General features: G+C 35.6%; 3 protein-coding genes across 4 annotated transcripts; 1 reads left to right on the top strand and 2 right to left on the bottom strand.

The window, feature by feature from the left end:
* Positions 1-2,461: 2,461 nt before the first annotated feature.
* LOC117126022 lies at positions 2,462-3,671 on the top strand. Its single transcript, XM_033273268.1, has 2 exons — positions 2,462-3,330; positions 3,406-3,671. Exons 1-2 carry the CDS (start codon positions 2,509-2,511, stop codon positions 3,610-3,612), a joined length of 1,029 nt encoding a protein of 342 aa, XP_033129159.1. The 5' UTR covers positions 2,462-2,508; the 3' UTR covers positions 3,613-3,671.
* On the bottom strand, positions 3,636-5,739 carry LOC117126023 (uncharacterized protein At1g43920, Chloroplastic-like). Its single transcript, XM_033273269.1, has 2 exons — positions 4,324-5,739; positions 3,636-4,214 (listed from the first exon to the last, which is right to left on the bottom strand). The coding sequence occupies exons 1-2, from the start codon at positions 4,576-4,578 to the stop codon at positions 3,927-3,929; spliced, it is 543 nt and encodes a 180-aa protein (XP_033129160.1). The 5' UTR covers positions 4,579-5,739; the 3' UTR covers positions 3,636-3,926.
* Positions 5,740-5,973: 234 nt separating this feature from the next.
* On the bottom strand, positions 5,974-12,569 carry LOC103871952 (probable phospholipid-transporting ATPase 11). Of its 2 annotated transcripts, XM_009150288.3 has the most exons (10): positions 10,240-12,568; positions 8,701-9,587; positions 8,521-8,631; positions 8,165-8,441; positions 8,004-8,092; positions 7,828-7,936; positions 7,524-7,742; positions 7,225-7,449; positions 6,962-7,153; positions 5,974-6,839 (listed from the first exon to the last, which is right to left on the bottom strand). In XM_009150288.3, exons 1-10 carry the CDS (start codon positions 11,089-11,091, stop codon positions 6,174-6,176), a joined length of 3,627 nt encoding a protein of 1,208 aa, XP_009148536.2. In that variant the 5' UTR covers positions 11,092-12,568; the 3' UTR covers positions 5,974-6,173. The 2 variants fall into 2 exon arrangements, with proteins under 2 accessions (XP_009148536.2, XP_033129156.1); XM_033273265.1 differs by having other exon boundaries at positions 8,521-9,587; positions 10,240-12,569.
* Positions 12,570-17,366: the final 4,797 nt, after the last annotated feature.

Genomic DNA, 17,366 nt, shown 5'->3' with positions numbered 1-17,366 from the left:
ATTCTATGGTGTAAAGTGTAAGCTTTTAAATTAGAGGTGGACACCAAAAACCGACAAGAAATATTACGAAACTGTTTGAAATCGAAAATAATAAAAAAATCTTTTAGTTAATGGAGACCCTAGTCAATGTCCTAACAAAAATTAATTAAAAATGAGAAATCGGCCAAAAAAACACTGAACTTTGCGGGAATTGCCAAAAGAAACCTGTACTCGAGCCTGACCAATAAAATCCAGATCTTTTGTTGACTTTTTTAGTTAATTCACAAACTTACGGTTGACTAACCAGATTAACACACCGTTAACCGACAGTTAAGACAGTGTTAACTCACTGTTAATTACTTCTGTTTAGTAAAACTACGTCGTTTCATTCAGTTGTTTTGTTAAACACAAAATCTCAAGACGACGTCGTTTTGCTTAATTAAAATTGTTGTTAGCTGGACTCGAACCCGTGCACTCGTGGTCCTAAGGGGGTTTTGCCACTGAGCTAGTGGACTTTTCGGAAGATTATCACACATGTTTATTTTTATTGATCAAAAGATGTGTTTGATTTCAATCAAACAAAATGAAACCCGTGTTTGAACGTAACCCTAATTTCTCAAATCGATTTGGGGATTTCTCTTGTAATGGTGAGGAGATGGTAAAGACGAAGTTCACAAGGAATGGAAGGGAGGTAATGATTTTCGGAGCGATGAGGAATTTCGATTACGGGAGTGACGAAGCGGTTCAAGAGTCGAAGAAGGGTGGAGAACGCGATGCTTCTGTGAGTTTGTCATCGCCGGAGAGATCGAGGATTCGTAAAAGCGTTGAAGGGATATCGATGTTGGCATCTACAGAGGTGTCGAAGGCGTCGAAGACAAGGCGGGGAACTTCATATGGGTCGCCTGCGTCATCTCCGGAGAAGACCACGAGGAGGGGAACTTCATATGGGTCGCCATCTCCGGTGAAGGCCACGAGGCGTGGTTCAACTCTGTCTCCTAGAGTTTCGAAGAAGCAGAAGGTAAATGTGGCTCCTTCTGGTGATGACAGAGAGGAATGGCCAGAGACTGAGATGTTGGCATCAACAGTTGCGAAGAAGACAAGGCGGGGAACTTCATATGGCGGGTCGCCTGTGTCTCCTAGACAATTGAAGAAGCAGAAGGTAAACTCGGAGAGGAGTCTAGGTGATGATGGTGATGACAGAGAAGAATTTCTCCAGATTGAGGAATTTGGGGATATAGGTGATGATGGTAGGGAAGATGAGAACGGTATTGCTGGCATTGAGGAAGTTGGTTGTACAGATTTGAGTCTTTATTTTGGTGATAAAGCAAAAAATGATGACTGTGAGGTTGATGAAGACGAAGGCGATGATGATGCATGGGATGATGATAAAATCCCTGATCCTGTGTCATCAGATGATGAGAATGAAGAGGAGATGAGACCTGCGCAAGCTTACAGAGAAGACACTGATCCAGAGGAGCTCCTTCAGCTAGGCAAGACATTTTCAGATGCTGAGGACTTCAAACATGCTTGTCTGAGGTATACCCTGAAAACCAGATACAACATCAAGTACTACAGATCCAGTAGCTTGAAGATGGGTGCAAAATGTGCCGCTGAGATGAGAGATGATGAGGCTCCTTGTCCCTGGATGGTCTACTGTTCGTATGATAGGAGGAAACAGAAGTTGATGGTAAAAATATACGTCAATGACCATAAGTGTGAGAGGACAGGGTATTCCAAGATACTTAAGAGGTCAGCAATTGCAAGTCTATTTGCTGAGAGGTTAAGGCTGAATCCTAAGCTCACGGCAAAGGAGATACAGGCTGAGATATTGAGGGAGTATAAGATGGAAGTTTTAGAAAACTCATGCATTAAGGCCAAGACGAAGGTGATGAAAGAAAGGAGGAAGACCCATGAAGAGCATTTTGATAAAATCTGGGATTACCAAGCAGAGATATTGAGGAGCAATCCTGGATCAACCATGGAAATTGAGACCATACCAGGAGCCACGGTTGGAAGCAAGCAGCGGTTCTATAGACTCTACATGTGTTTCCAAGCACAAAAGGAAGCATGGAAGAAGACTTGTAGGCCTGTTATTGGCTTAGATGGAGCCTTTTTGAAATGGGACATCAAGGGACAGTTGTTGGCTGCGGTTGGAAGAGATGGAGACAATAGGATTGTCCCTATTGCTTGGGCTGTAGTGGAGATAGAGAATGATACAAACTGGGATTGGTTTGTGAAGCGTTTGGCCTTGGATTTGGGATTAGAAAATGGGAACGGCTTTGTTATAATGTCTGACAAACAAAAGGTAAACACTTTGCTTTCATGATACTCAATGAATGTTTGATTCTTGTTTCTGATTTCTTTTTTTTTCTGATCTTGTAGGGATTAGTGAAGGCAGTTCATACTCTCCTTCCAGAAGCTGAGCATAGACAGTGTTGTCGCCATATCTACGAGAACTGGAGGAAAGGTGGAAAAGATCTAAGGTTACAGTGGTTCTTCTGGTTCATTGCAAGGAGCTACACTCCTGGTATGTTCAACTACAACATGGACGAGCTTAAGAACTATGATCCTGGCGCACATGCATCTCTGATAAAGACAAAGCCAGAGACTTGGTCTAGAGCTTTCTTCAAGATAGGCTCCTACTGTAATGATAATCTGAACAACTTGTGTGAGTCCTTCAACAAGACCATCAGGGAGCCTAGGAAGAAACCTCTGCTAGACATGTTAGAGGAGATTAGGCGCCAATGTATGACTAGGAACTACAATAGGTCTAAGATGGCTAAGGACAGGAAGACTAGGTTCACCCCAAAGACACATAAAGAGTTAGACAGGGTTGAGAAGAAGTCAAAAGAATGTAGTCTGCGTTGGGCAATTGGGCCAGAGACTGAGGTGGAAGATAGAGACCAGTCTTACGTGGTGAATTTGGAGAATGAGACTTGTGCATGTCGAAGCTGGCAAATGAATGGTATTCCATGCATCCATGCTGCTAAGATCATCCTTGGCGTGGGAAGAAAACTCTCTGAATTTGTTGCTCCTTTCTACACAACCTCTAAGTGGCGTGAAACCTACAGTTTTGGGATCAGACCTGTAAATGGGATGATAGAGTGGCCTCGGACCAATAGATTAGGTGTGATTCCACCACCTAATCGAAATGGCAAGCCTGGTAGGCCTAAAAACCATGATCGAAAGAAGGGAACCAGTGAGACAGTGTCTACTACCAAGCTGAGTCGTGCGAACAGGGTAATGACTTGCTCTAATTGCAAAGAAGAAGGGCACTACAAGAATACATGTCGGAAGGCTTTTGTTGAGAGTCCACCTAAGAAACCAAGAGGCAGACCAAGGAAATATCAGGTTAGGGTCTTAGTTTCTATCTCATTGTTTTTTAGCTCTCGGTAATGTGTCTAACAATTCATTTATATGTTGCAGGGACTACACTTTGGCGAGTCACAAGCTCAATCCTCAGAAGCTCAAACCTCACAAAATCAATCCTCACAAGCTCAAGCATCAGCATGGGAAGTTCCTCAATCTTCAGAAGGTCAATCCTCACAAGCTCAATCATCACGATGGGAAGTTCCTCAATCCTCACAAGCTGAAGCATCACAGACAGCAGCGTGGGGAAGATGGTTTTTTTAGATGCTTGTGTGTTGTTTATGATGGTCTCTGTCTGAATGCTTTCGTTGTGTGTTGTTTATGATAGTGTCTCTGTCTGAATGCTTTTGGAACAAGAACTACCTTTTTCTTTCTTTTCTTCCTGCTGTTTTAATTTGAAACTGTCGGTTATTATCTTTGTGTTTTCATCATGATGGTCTGTTCATTGGTGTGTTCATTTGTCCTTCTATAAACAATCAAGAAGTAAAACATAAACATTACTGAAACATTGTCTTAAAACATAGCCTTACATGAACCATGAGTCTTACATAAACATAGCCTTACATAAACAGAGTCTCCTAGTAGCTATTCATAGACAACCCATATGCTTTGTCAAACATGATCAACACAAGACATATCACACCGCATAAACAAACCACCGAAAAACCCACTTTCATGATCACATTCAGCTTCTTAAGTTCATTGCTCGCCTTCCTGACATCTTCTTTCAACTCTTCCTCCACGGTTTTCATGCTTTCGATCTCCATTTTAAGTTTCATAACATCTGATGCAAAGCACTCAACTTTTGGCAATGCATCTTGAACCTCTTCGTAGACAGCTTCATCTACCCATTTATACAAGTGATCCTAGACACAAATCATGAACACAATCTTTTTGTTCAAACAATTTCTCACTGACTACCTAGCCATTGAATCTTATGTTCTTTTCTTAAACACAATCAAATTAAACACTTACATTTTGAAACGTTGGGCATCTAAAGAAAGTTCTTCCTGGATTGACCTTCGTTTTTGATGTGTATATCCCAGTTCTTCGACCACAGCCGCATTGCTCCGGGATACCACGAATTCCCATCGTATTCACAGACGAATCCTCACAACCCGAACTCATCATGCGATACTCGAAGAAGGAGAGATGAGAATCGAGATTCTTAAGGACGAGATCGAAAAGAATCGAGCTTGAATCGCGAACTGGATTTATGATTTCGCCCATTTAGGGTTTATACCAATCGGAGGAGAAAACGCCGTCGTTTCTTTTTGATTCATTTAACTCGGATTCAAAGAGAATAAAAGAAACTGTGTTCGTATATCCATTGCAAAGTCCACTAGCTCAGTGGCAAAAACCCCTACCATTAAACCCGAGTGCACGAGTTCGAGTCGATGGAACCCCATCTTTTTAATAAAAAAGTTAATATAAAACGCGTCGTTTCATTAATTTGTCTTTAACTCAGATTCGAAGAATAAAAGAAATTGTGTTCGTAAATCTATCGCAAAGTCCACTAGCTCAGTGGCAAAAACCCCTACCATTATACCCGAGTACACGAGTTCGAGCCGTACGAAACCCATATTTTTAATAACACAGCTATATAAACGACGTCGTTTGTCTTTAATCAGACAAAGTGATGAAACGACGTCGTATACTTTAACACCCAAAATAAACGTCCGCTTAATTAACAGTTAACTCGGTTAACAGTGTGTTAATCTGGTCAGTCAATCGTAAGTTTCTTAATAAACCCGAAAAGTCAACAAAAGTTCATGATTTTATTGGCTAGCCCATATGTCCAGGTTTCTTTTGGCAATTCCCGCAAAGTTCAGTGTTTTTTTGGCCGATTTCTCAATTAAAAATAGGCTTCGTTCTCTGGGTTCTTAATTCTAATGGGCCCCAGTCTCTTGGTTCGGTTGGATTCTAATTTTATTGGGCTCTTGATTCTCAATGGGTTTGAAATGGGCTTTTTATCCATTTTTAATATAATATTTAAAATATTATAAGCATATTTTATTATTACTTACAATATTTAATTTTAATTTATTTATATTTATAATTAAGATAGAACAACTAATTTTTATTTAAATTTAATAATATATGTATATATTTAAAATTATAATCAAAAATATTTTCTTAGTTATTTCTTTTGGTTAAAATATATTAAATCAAATTCAATAAAATGAAGAGAAATTTTTGTTAGGTATATAACTATCAAAACATAAAATAAATAATGCTTCCAAAATTTTAGATATTAAAAAAAATTAATGGTACTAGGATTAGAAAATTACAATTTTAAAAAAACTGCATAAATTTTAAAAAATTGTTTTAGTAATAAAAATTATATAATTATAAAAATAGAATTAAATAATATTTGAATTTTTTAAATATTATTATATTTTAATTCTACCATCATATTATTTATTATTATATTAATAGTTACGAGTTATTACCATATTTTAAAAAACTTACTAAAAATATAAATTAATATTAACTGTGAATATCAATGTCACAATTAAGCCATGTCATCATTATTAATGTGTCATGTCATTATTTTTCTTGTAAAATCTTTGTGGTGATGACATGAAAAATTACTTCTCAAATAATGTCTAGGGATACAAAAAATCAGTAAAACAAAAAAGCTTGGTGAAAAAAACAAATTGTTTGGTACTTTGGTTAGTTTGAATCAGACAAAATGAAATCTATACATCAAAAATGTTACATACACAATATAAATGTATTTCATCTCAGGAATATAGAAACCTAGCTTTCACCAAGTTGTACCTCTATGTACAAAGTATATAGTCACAAACACTGAGACATTTCTATTTCTCTTCTCTTGAGATAGCAATGGTGTTCTTATTGAGCTGATCGTGAAACCTACCGGAACGCCGTACACTAGCGGCTCTTCTCGCAGTGGAACCAACCGTCGTCGTCCTAATTGATCTTTGCCTAACCATTTCCACAAACTCAGGATCGTTAGACTGACCCTCGTGCCGGATCCACTGAATCATTTGATGGTAACCGGGGAAGTATCTCATCTGAACCGACTTGAAGACAAAGTAAGGGATCAAAGCGAAGATCATCACAAGGAGAGTGGTAAGCCAGTAAGATGGAGCTGGAGCTAAGGCTTCGAGGAAGACTTTGTAAGCATCTGTGGAGAAGGTGGGAGTGATAGCTCCATAGATCATGAGGAAGATGTACCATAAAGCAACTGATCCCCATATTACAATGTGTTGGACCCAAGTGAAGTAGCTTATAGCTAAAACCATTTGGAGATTGACCACCCATACTACGCAAGTGTACATTGTCCCTCCGAGGATTTCCCGGCCGGCGGTTTTGCCGTTAGGGTTGTAGAGTTGGTGTTCTTGGGATTGCTTGCAGATGAAGAAAATGGCGAGAGCCGAGATTAGTCCATTGAACATCCAGCCAATGATTCTCTTCCAGCTGAAGAGAAGATTCTGAACTCCTTCTTGGTATAGCAATGGGAACTAAATAAAGAAAGAAAACAAAACTTAATCGCGCGATTCAGAGGAATCTAGGGTTTTATAAAGAAAGAAAACAAAACTTAATCGCGCGATTCAGAGGAATCTAGGGTTTTATAAAACCCTACCTTGTAGCAGAAGCGAGCTGAGACGTCTTGATCAAAAACACCGAGAGCAATGACGGGAAGCGAAGAGAAGAAGACGTTGAAAAGCGATAGAAACCAGTCGTTATATGCTGGTTGAGCAGAGAAAGATGTGTAGGCTTCGTATAAGAACAAGGTCACACCAAAAGTGATATTCTTGTAGAAGAAGTAACATATCTGCCCAAAGTGAAAACAAACCCTAGTTAGAGAAATTGCTATGATGTGTGATAAGAGAAAAGAAGCTGTACCATTGATGAGATTCTGCTGTAACACCAGTGACCATGAACGAGCAAGAGACGTTCCAAGTATCTGAACTGAGCAATGGCTATATCGCTAGACATAACCGCTTGCATTCCCTCAACACCGCTTATTCCAACACCTATATCTGCTTCTTGAAGCATTCCAACATCGTTTGCTCCATCTCCAATAGCTAACGTTGTCTTCCCAGTTCCACTTTTGACCAACCGTGTAACCTAAAAAAAATAAAAAAAAAATCTTCTATAAATTAAACATAGTAAAACTCAATAAACACATAAAAAGACATTACCAATGCCTTTTGCTTGGGTGATGATCTGCAGCAAATAACAGAGGCACATCCTGTGGCTAAATCAAGAAACTTGTTCTTGAAATCATCTTCAAGGGCGTACGTTAGTGACTTCCCGTCAATGATCAACGCAAATGCCTCATGAGAGTCTGTGTCGCTTGGTCCTCTTGTGATTAGAGCTTTTCCTTCCTCCATTTGCTTCACCACACTTTCTCTTGATGCCTACATATTTGTATAAAGATAGTCATTCAGTAAACTCTCTAAAAATGTTTAATGGTGTGATATAACATATCAATAAAATTATTACCTGTTCAATCACATCTTTCTCTCCAGCTTTCTCCAATGCTTTGATATGTGGCGTCTCAAGATTTATGATGATCTGCTTCATCTCTTGTCTAAGTAAACTACATGCAAATCTAAAGAGGTTCCAAAAAAGAATGTTAGAAACAATGTTTAGATTCAAACAAAACAAAAGTTCCTTACCCAATATTGATTGCTGTCTCCATCTTGTCTCCGGTTAGAACCCAGATCTTTATCCCTGCTTGAGCAAGCTTGTCTATACAATCTGGAACCTAAAAAAGATACAATCAATATTAAACACATTATAAAAAGAAAGAGAGAAATCTATTAAAAAAAAGGCATACCCCATTTTGAAGTTTGTCCTCAACAGCAGTAGCACCAAGGAGAATCAAATCGCGTTCCATCTGATCAGTGATCTCATCTATTAAGCTCTCACGATCCTCAGTCACCGAGCTCTTAGCTTCATTGAAGTTCTTGCTGAATTCTACATACTCTTCCTCATCAACCTCGCGGTAAGCAAGTATCAATGTCCGTAGACCTGCATCTGCGTATTCATTAACATGCTCTCGTGTTTTCTCTTCGAATTTACGCCCGTCTTTTGCAAGTCTTTCAAACATTACACTGCACACAAAAAAATATTCCACAGATTCATTCAACAAGAAAGCTTTTAAATGTAAAGTCTCTCTAGATTTTAACTTACTTGTCAGCTCCTTTAGATAGTAACAGAAGCTTCCCATCTTCATCACGCACGATCACAGACATTCTCTTCCTCGCGCTGTTGAACTCAAGAACGTTTAGTATCCGATATTCCCTGTAACAAAACAAAAAATGTTCATTTCCTTGAGCTCCAAGAAACCGCAAAGATATATAAAAAAAAAACCTTTCAACTCTCTGCCCTGTTGCAAGATCCAACTCACGGATTGATATCCCGTTTTGCGTGCGGCTAAAGAACTCAAACCCGAGCTCTCTAGCCGCGACAACAAAAGCAGCTTCGTCAGGAGACTCAGCCTCATAAGAGACGGCCCCGGTGGCTTCATCTGTTTCAGGTATAGCCGTGTGACAAACAGCTAACACTCTAAAAAACTTCTGCAAAACCGCTGCTTCTCGTTGCTTAACCCAGTTCCCTTTCGTAACCCTCTCGTCCTGGAAGTTAAACCCTTTGATCTTAGGACCAGAACGGTCGGCTACAACGTTCAAATCATCAACCAAAGCCGAACCGCCGCTTCTCATAGCCATAGATCTTTCAACTTCAGTCACACCTCGTCCGTAACCCGTCCCAGCTATAGAACACTTGATAAACTCCATGGAGTTGCAAGTCAGTGTTCCGGTTTTATCCGACAGAACCGTGTCCACCATCCCAAGCTCTTCGTTGAGATTCGATGTTCTAGCGTGCGCGGGTTTATCAGTCTCCTCGTAGTACATGAGAATGTCGTTGTTGATGAAAATGCTCTGAAGAACTTTGACGATTTCGATAGAGACGTAGAGAGAGATGGGGATGAAGTAGCTGTAAAGCATAACCGCGGTGAGGAAATGGTAGATGGCAGCCATTGGAGCTCTCTCTGGATCGAAGAAGATCTCTGCATTGTCTGGTTTCAAGTACCATCTCTCTGTTTTTCCTCCTCTGTCCTCTCTTGTCTCGATTCCAAAGATGATTGATCCGATGAAAGACATCAGAAACACTATGCTGAACATCATGTAGATGATCTTGTCCATTTTCCTCTCGATTCTGCTTCTCTTTGATGGAGGGTCAGTTGAGTTTTGAATCACCTGTTATCAAAGAAACTTCAAAATGAGACTTGCGATGCAAGGTTTATGTGGATGCTGTTAAAGGAATTTATCCGGAACCAAGAACTGAATAGTACATAACCGAACTGAATTTCATAAATATCTTGATGGATCATACATCTTTGCAACCGAAAATCAAAACCGAATTGAAAATCAAATGGGTCTCCGAATTTTTAAAATACAGATTATATATCTTAAAATATCAATTATGTTTAGTTTTTAAATAACAAAACATTTTAACACTACTATTTATAAACCGAATTATCCAAAGATAGGAAGTATCCCAAATATATTTTTATCCAAAATATTCATAACTATTCTAATTGTCCTACATTTTTATCTGAACAATCCGAATTACCTGATTCTTAACTTGAAAAACCTCCTTGTATCCTTATTGTATCCTCCATTGATGGATTTGAACTCTTTTAAGTTTCAATGAAAGTGATTCGATCAAAAAAAACTTGAAAAGCCCGAATTATTCAACGTTCTTATCCATATTATGTGAAATTATCTGAAAAATCAGAACCGAACCTGAACCAGATTGGACTCGATTCTTTTTTTTTAATAACCAAATGGTTCCTAAATCTATATCCCTACCGAAACCAAACGGGATACAGAACGCCCAAGTTTGTACCTTTGTGTCGTGTCCAGTGAAGACAACAGCTCCATAAACATACTCTGTGTTCCTAAGCTTCGAATCTCGAAGAAGAAGCTGTTGAACAGACAAAGGAAGCCTCTGTTCTTCCAAATGTAACGTTCCGACAAAAGTATAAAGATCCGCATTGGGATCTTCGCATCTCACGACGGCTTTAAACTCTTTAAAATCGGAATCTTCGTGTAAGCGCGACGAAGTCGCCTCTAAGCCCTGTTTCACTTTCAGATTCGTTTCACCGTCGAGGTTCATCGTCTCCACGTAGCAAACCGAGTCTTCGTAGCTCGACGACAGAAGCAAAAGATCCGCCGGAAAAAACTCGTCCTTTTCGACTCTCACTATATCTCCAACTCTAAGCTCCCTCCACTCCTCTTCCCGGAATATCCCATCGTCTCCGCCGCCGTGAACCTTCACTCTCCTGTTGTTCACTTCTATGTCCTGTCGTTTTCTCCCCCAGTCCTCGATCCCTTCTTTGACCATGCTCGCGGCGATGACGAAGCCGAGAGGTAAGAGAGCGCTGACGGCGCCGTAGGGAGAGAGCGGGGTCAACGACAAGATTCCGGTGACGAGGAAGTAGAAGTTGGCGACGCGGCGGAACTGCTCGAAGAGAGATTTGGGTACGAAGGAGGCGGGAGTGTACTTCGTTGACCGGACGTAGTTGCCGGCGTAGCTACGACGTTCGGCGGTGGGAGAGTTGGGTTCGTTGCAGTAGACAACTCGAGAGAAGCCTGGTCCTCCGATCTGTGAGTGATCTTCTTGAAATGTAGATTTGCGACATGTGAAGGCGTAGATGTTGTTTAGGTGTAGTCTTCTCCTTATCCGACCTCCCGCCATTGTCTCTCTGTCTGAAAATATCTGTAAAAGGGATGTTGATGAGAGAAAAGAATGAAAGAATGAAGATTTAGAACTATACGATAAAGAATCTGAGAGAGAGACACAATGTCGAATTGTTATGAGTAATTATATCATTTGATTTAGCAAGGGAGAGGAACGAGTGTTTCTTCGTTTTAAAAATATTTTTTTTTAACTTCGACGACGACTTTCAACGTATCATTTTGTTTTGTTGAGTGGTTTCTGTATTTTATTTGCTATAGAATGAGAACAAGAAGCAAGAGATCGCTGAACAACTGGCTTCTGTTGATTTCCGTGAAACTATATGTTAAGAGATATTATTGTGATCTCCGTATATTCAGCTTCCATATTACGATCTCTCTGTATTAGGAAGTTACTGTTATTTGTTGCAGCTACAGCTGTTGTATATAAGATCTAATGTATTGTACTGATTCCTTACTAGATCCCTGGTTTGTCAATGTTCTAGAAGAATTAAATAATACTATGATGTCAGACATGATTTAAGAAAGAAAAGAAGAAGTGTTAATAATACAGGAACAAATGTGAATGGAGCCGTAGAGGAGATGGTTTACTTGTTTAGCAGCTTTGAAAAGTTCTTGGAAAAAGGAAGAGTAATTATGTATTGGACTAGTGATTAGTAAATGAATGATGTGTTTAATTGACTTATTCTCTAATGTAAGATGTTTATCAGACTAAATAATTAGTTTCCAGTGATCCCTGGGCCAGAGGATTATGATCTGTTTTCGATTTTCTGATTAATCTATCTTCTCGTACTCTTTGCAACACATGTGAAAATTCATTTCCACCTCATAGTCTATTGCCAGTTAAATTGAGAAATATTATTGTTTGGCAACAAAAGTGAGATAGTATGTTATTTAGCTCCATTGCCCAACTTAAGCTCCACGACAAACATAATTAGGTTATTTTGCATACTAGCTGGTGACAATTTACAAAAACACACACACACACACACAAATTATACACAACCAATTAATATTTATATATATATTACAAATAATTAATTCAAGTATAACCGAAGAGTTAATCAAAATTTTCGCTAAATAGTTTATGGAATTAACTATATGTCTTTGTTGCCCAAAAAAACACTATATTTCTTTTTGTCAGGACATTTGTTGGAAATTATCAAAGTATATCATAAGTTTAAGATGATCCAACTAGACTAAAACAGCAAAGCACGAATAAAAATGAAACATTCTGATAATCAAAAATTTTACATGTTAATACACAGAAGACTAGTGAAGCATGTCAATATGAGCTTAATGTTTTTTTTCTTCATGTTATAACTTCCTATAAAAGCGCGTCTGATCCCCCTATACATTAAAAGAGAAGTCACTTTAGTGATTTTTGCTGAGGTGGCACTCATATAGAACTTCTCAGGAAAAACGTTATAATTCTATTGGCTGGATTTTTTAAATTTTTCTTTTTTCATTTATTTAATTCAATCACTTATGTAGACAAGCCCAAAACTATTGTTGATTTCGTTAAGCCCATATATAGCTAAGAGATAATAATTATCGATTTAGTTTAGCCTTGGGTACCCGTTCGGGTTCGGGTCGGGTATTTCAGATTTTCGGGTATTTCGGTATAGAGGTGTAGAACCCGTTCGGGTATTTCTGTACTTCGGGTCGGGTTCGAGTATTTTTAGTTCGGATTCGGTTATTTCGGATCTGGTTCGGATATTTAGATTTTGAAAAAAAAAATATTTCATTTCTCAAGTTTCTTATATTTAAAAATATAACTTTCAGTTAACTAATTTTTTATTTTTAATAGATTGAATAGTTGATAGATTTAGACATAACATTTTAAAACTAAAAATGCATTTATTTAGTTTTTTTTTTAATTTCGGATGTAACTTTTTGTTAATTTTTTAAATAAAAAACTTGACATGCATTTTAAGTGAGTAGCAAATCATTTTTTTCGTAATTGTATGTATATCATATGAACTTATAGTATGTGTAGTATCAATATATATATTTTATATAAAATGCGAGATGTAAACTAAAAATATAAGGTTAATTATACATATGTTCGGTTATCTTCGGATATCCATTCGGGTTCGGGTATTATCCGTTCGGGTTCGGGTATCCAATCTCTCCTTATTCAATACCCGTTCGGGTATTTTGCTACTTCGATTCGGATTTCAGTTCGGGTTTCTTGGATCGGGTTCGGGTGCCACTTCGGATATCGGGTAAATTGTTCATCCCTACTAATTAGGTTGTTTATTTTTAATAACTTACCTTTCTAATATAGATTACTTGCGCAAGTTGAAATCATTAAATATGCAAATAACTTATTGACAAAATTTGTTTTTAATAACTTACCTTTCTAATATAGATTACTTGCGCAAGTTGAATACATTAAATTTTATCGATTTAGTTTACCATTGGGCAAGATTTAGAATTAAGACAAATATTAAAAACTTTCCTTATTATTCAAACGGTAAACTTGCGCATGTTAATATCATATTTATTATATTGCTTACAAAATATTTTAATGTTTCTAATTAGGTTGTTTGTTTTTAATAACTTACCTTTCTAATATGGATTACTTGCGCAAGTTAAAATCATATCATATGCAAATCATTTTTTGACAATACACATTTAATATCTTTCTTTAAACGATTTTATTATTTATTGTGCAAAACATTAAAATCATTAATATGAGAATAAATCGACTGTATATATATAGGAGACACTTAAGGTCTTAAAATACAAACATTCTCTTTTCATTCTTTAAAGTATTATTCACAAATATCTCGTCTCATACTATTAAGGTATTACGACAATGCTGCTTGTGTGCTAAGATAAATGTGTTTAGACGCAAAGGCTCCTCATTTTTAGAACCCTGAACTCACATATTTGTGTCTTGTCTCCAAAAAGCATGTTTGATCTATCTTTTTCATGTGTTGAATACTGGTAACGACAATATGATCTTCCTTTTTTTATATGTAGACCATGTCGTGAGAGTGATAGTGATCCAGAAAACCTTGATTGAACATGCTGAGAAGCTTCGCCAAGTTAAAGCAGTTCTTGAAGAGGTTCTTTAGTACTTTCTCTCTCTTTGTTGAATATTGTCCGGGAAAGTATTACATAGTATCATTTAGTAATATTATCTTATATCATTTTTTTTGTTGAATATACTATCTTATAAGTAAGCTAACATTATGCATTTTTTATTTACTTCATGAGGTCATTCTTTCACAGCAGAAAACCTTTTGGAATGGCGCAGGGAAGAAATTTCTCAGGGATATACAGGAAGGTTCAACTAAAGCCGCTGAAGTGGGATGGTGAAGGCGAAGAATAAAGACCTGTAGATGCCCTTATGATTCTTAAATACGGCGGTGTTCTAACTCACGCTGGTAGAAAACAGGTGTTTACATACTCTACCATTTAATTTGTCATTGTTATATATATATATATGTTTTCCAAATATGGAAGAATTGTTTAACTTATTGACGTTTAACATCACTTGCCATATAATCTAACGAATATTACAAATAACAATTTATGGAAACTATTCTCGAAATTGTTATTACTTTTAATATATATAACCTATAAAATAAAATGAACGAAATTTTATATAAGATAATTATAATAGTTTTATCCTCTACTTGATGAACTGTGTTCGAATATAATTATATAATAACTATTTTAAATATTACAAAATCCAAAAATGTTTATTAATATTATTTTTTAATTATTTATCGTTGTTTAAAGAATAAATTTATCATAATTTTAAAATAATTTATAAAATGCTTACAAAATGCAAGGCAAAGTTACACTTTCAAGAGTTAAGTCGAGATCTGGATTAAAAATCCTAATAACTGGTAAAGAAGGGAAGCCGAAGACAAAAACATTGAATGTTGTCTACAAACAAATTTTTCAGAATATTCCGTAGTCACGGTACGTAATTTTAATCTACTTTTTTCAAATACAAATTTAAAAATATATAAACTGTTACAATTATTTATTTTTTGTATTTGCCAGATGGGTTGTGATGAGTTAGGAGACCGATGACGGTATGTCAATTTTATATTATTTCATGTTCAATAAAATTTAGAAATTTATAAATCTATCAAATAATGTTAACCCGTCAAGTTGCTTACAAAATTTATTTAATTTTTTGCACGTTTCTAATTGAATTTGCTTTCTTTATCGAGAAATATACATCATAATTTATATTATTTATGGATTCGGGGTCGGGTTATTTCAGTTAATGCTTCGGGTCGGATTCGGGTATTTTTAGTTCGGATTCGGTTATTTCAGATCGGATTCGGATATTTAGATTTTGAAAAAAAAAATTAAAATTTTCATTTCTCAAGTTTCTTATATTTAAAAATATAACTTTCAGTTAAGTAATTTTTTATTTTTAATAGATTGAATGGTTAATAGAGTTAGACATAAAATATAAAACTAAAAAGGCATTAATTTAGTTATTTTTTAAAAAAATTTGGATGTAAGTTTTTGTTAATTTTTTAAATAAAAAACTTGACATGCATTTTCGGATCGGGTTCGGGTGCCACTTCGGATATCGGGTAAAGTGCCTACCCCTACTAATTAGGTAGTTTGTTTTTAATAACTTACCTTTCTAATATGGATTACTTGCGCAAGTTGAAATCATTAAATATTCAAATAACTTATTGACAAAATTTGTTTTTAATAACTTACCTTTCTAATATGGATTACTTGCGCAAGTTGAAATCATTAAATATGCAAATCACTTATTCACAATATGGATTACTTGCGCAAGTTGAAATCATTAAATATTATCGATTTTGTTTACCATTAGGCAAGATTTAGAATTATGACAAATATTAAAAACTTTCCTTATTATTCAAACGGTAAACGTGCATATGTTGATATCATATTTATTACATTGCTTACAAAATATTTTAATGTTTATAATTAGGTTGTTTGTTTTTAATAACTTACCTTTCTAATATGGATTACTTGCGCAAGTTAAAATCATATCATATGCAAATCATTTTTCGACAATACACATTTAATATCTTTCTTTAAACTATTTCATTATTTATTGTGCAAAATATTATGCGTCATTAATATGAGAAATAAATCGACTGTATATATATATGAGACACCCAAGGTCTTAAAATACAAACATTCTCTTTTCATTCTTTAAAGTATTATTCACAAATCTCTCCTCTCATATTATTAAGGTATTACGACGATGCTGCTTGTGTGCTAAGACAAATGTGTTTAGACGCAAAGGCTCCTCATCTTTCATCGACTCTGCCACCCACTTTGCCTTGGAAGTATTATATGCTACTTGATGAATCGACTCTGCCACCCACTTTCATCGACTCTGCCACCCACTTTACCTTGGAAGTATTATAGAAAGATTAATAATGTTTTATTTATTACTTTTAATATTTATAAACTATAAAATACAATGAACGAAATTTTATATAAGATAAATATAATAGTTTTATACTCTACTTGATGAATTATGTTCGAATATAATTATATAATAACTATTTTAAATATTACAAAATCCAAAAATGTTTATTAATATTATTTTTAAATTATTTATCGTTGTTTAAAGAATAAATTTATCATAATTTTAAAATAATTTATAAAATGCTTACAAAATGCAAGGCAAAGTTTCACTTTCAAGAGTTAAGTCGAGATCTGGATTAAAAATCTTAATAACTGGTAAAGAAGGGAAGCCGCAGACAAAAATATTGAATGTTGTCTACAAACAAGTTTTTCAGAATATTTCGTAGTCAGGGTACGTAATTTTAGTCAACTTTTTTTTCAAATACAAATTTTAAAATGAATAAACTGTTGCAATTATTTATTTTTTGTATTTGCTAGATGGGTTGTGATGAGTTAGGAGACCGATGACGGTATGTCAATTTAATATTATTTCATGTTCAATAAAATTTAGAAATTTATAAATCTATCAAATAATGTTAACCCGTCAAATTGCTTACAAAATTTATTTAATTTTTTTTGCAAGTTTTTAATCGAATTTGCTTTCTTTATCGAGAAATGTACTTCATAATTTATATTATTTATGGATAATATTTTGATTTCTATTATATTTTCTTTTAATATGTTTACATAAATATTTGTTTATTATTTATGGAAAAATAATATTATTCACCTAAAATAAAGAATTACGAAACATATACAATACAATTCTAATTAATGATAATATAAAATATGTTACTTCTAAAACTATACACTATTTATTCTATTTTTTGAATGAAAGTA

Source organism: Brassica rapa, chromosome A06 (assembly GCF_000309985.2).
Source record: "Brassica rapa cultivar Chiifu-401-42 chromosome A06, CAAS_Brap_v3.01, whole genome shotgun sequence".
Classification (NCBI taxonomy): domain Eukaryota; kingdom Viridiplantae; phylum Streptophyta; class Magnoliopsida; order Brassicales; family Brassicaceae; genus Brassica; species Brassica rapa.
This window is presented reverse-complemented; position numbering and strand designations above follow the sequence as displayed.

Bases quoted from the DNA above. Each gene is read 5' to 3' on its own strand.
- LOC117126022 (XM_033273268.1), top strand. From the start codon at position 2,509: ATGTTCAACTACAACATGGACGAGCTTAAGAACTATGATCCTGGCGCA. The intron at 3,331-3,405 runs GTTAGGGTCTTA...TATATGTTGCAG, and splicing joins GCAGACCAAGGAAATATCAG to GGACTACACTTTGGCGAGTC.
- LOC117126023 (XM_033273269.1), bottom strand. From the start codon at position 4,578: ATGGGCGAAATCATAAATCCAGTTCGCGATTCAAGCTCGATTCTTTTC. The intron at 4,215-4,323 runs GTAAGTGTTTAA...ATTTGTGTCTAG, and splicing joins GATGCCCAACGTTTCAAAAT to GATCACTTGTATAAATGGGT.
- LOC103871952 (XM_033273265.1), bottom strand. From the start codon at position 11,091: ATGGCGGGAGGTCGGATAAGGAGAAGACTACACCTAAACAACATCTAC. The intron at 7,743-7,827 runs GTAATAATTTTA...ACAAATATGTAG, and splicing joins AGAAAGATGTGATTGAACAG to GCATCAAGAGAAAGTGTGGT. The intron at 7,450-7,523 runs GTAATGTCTTTT...TATTTTTTTTAG, and splicing joins CACCCAAGCAAAAGGCATTG to GTTACACGGTTGGTCAAAAG.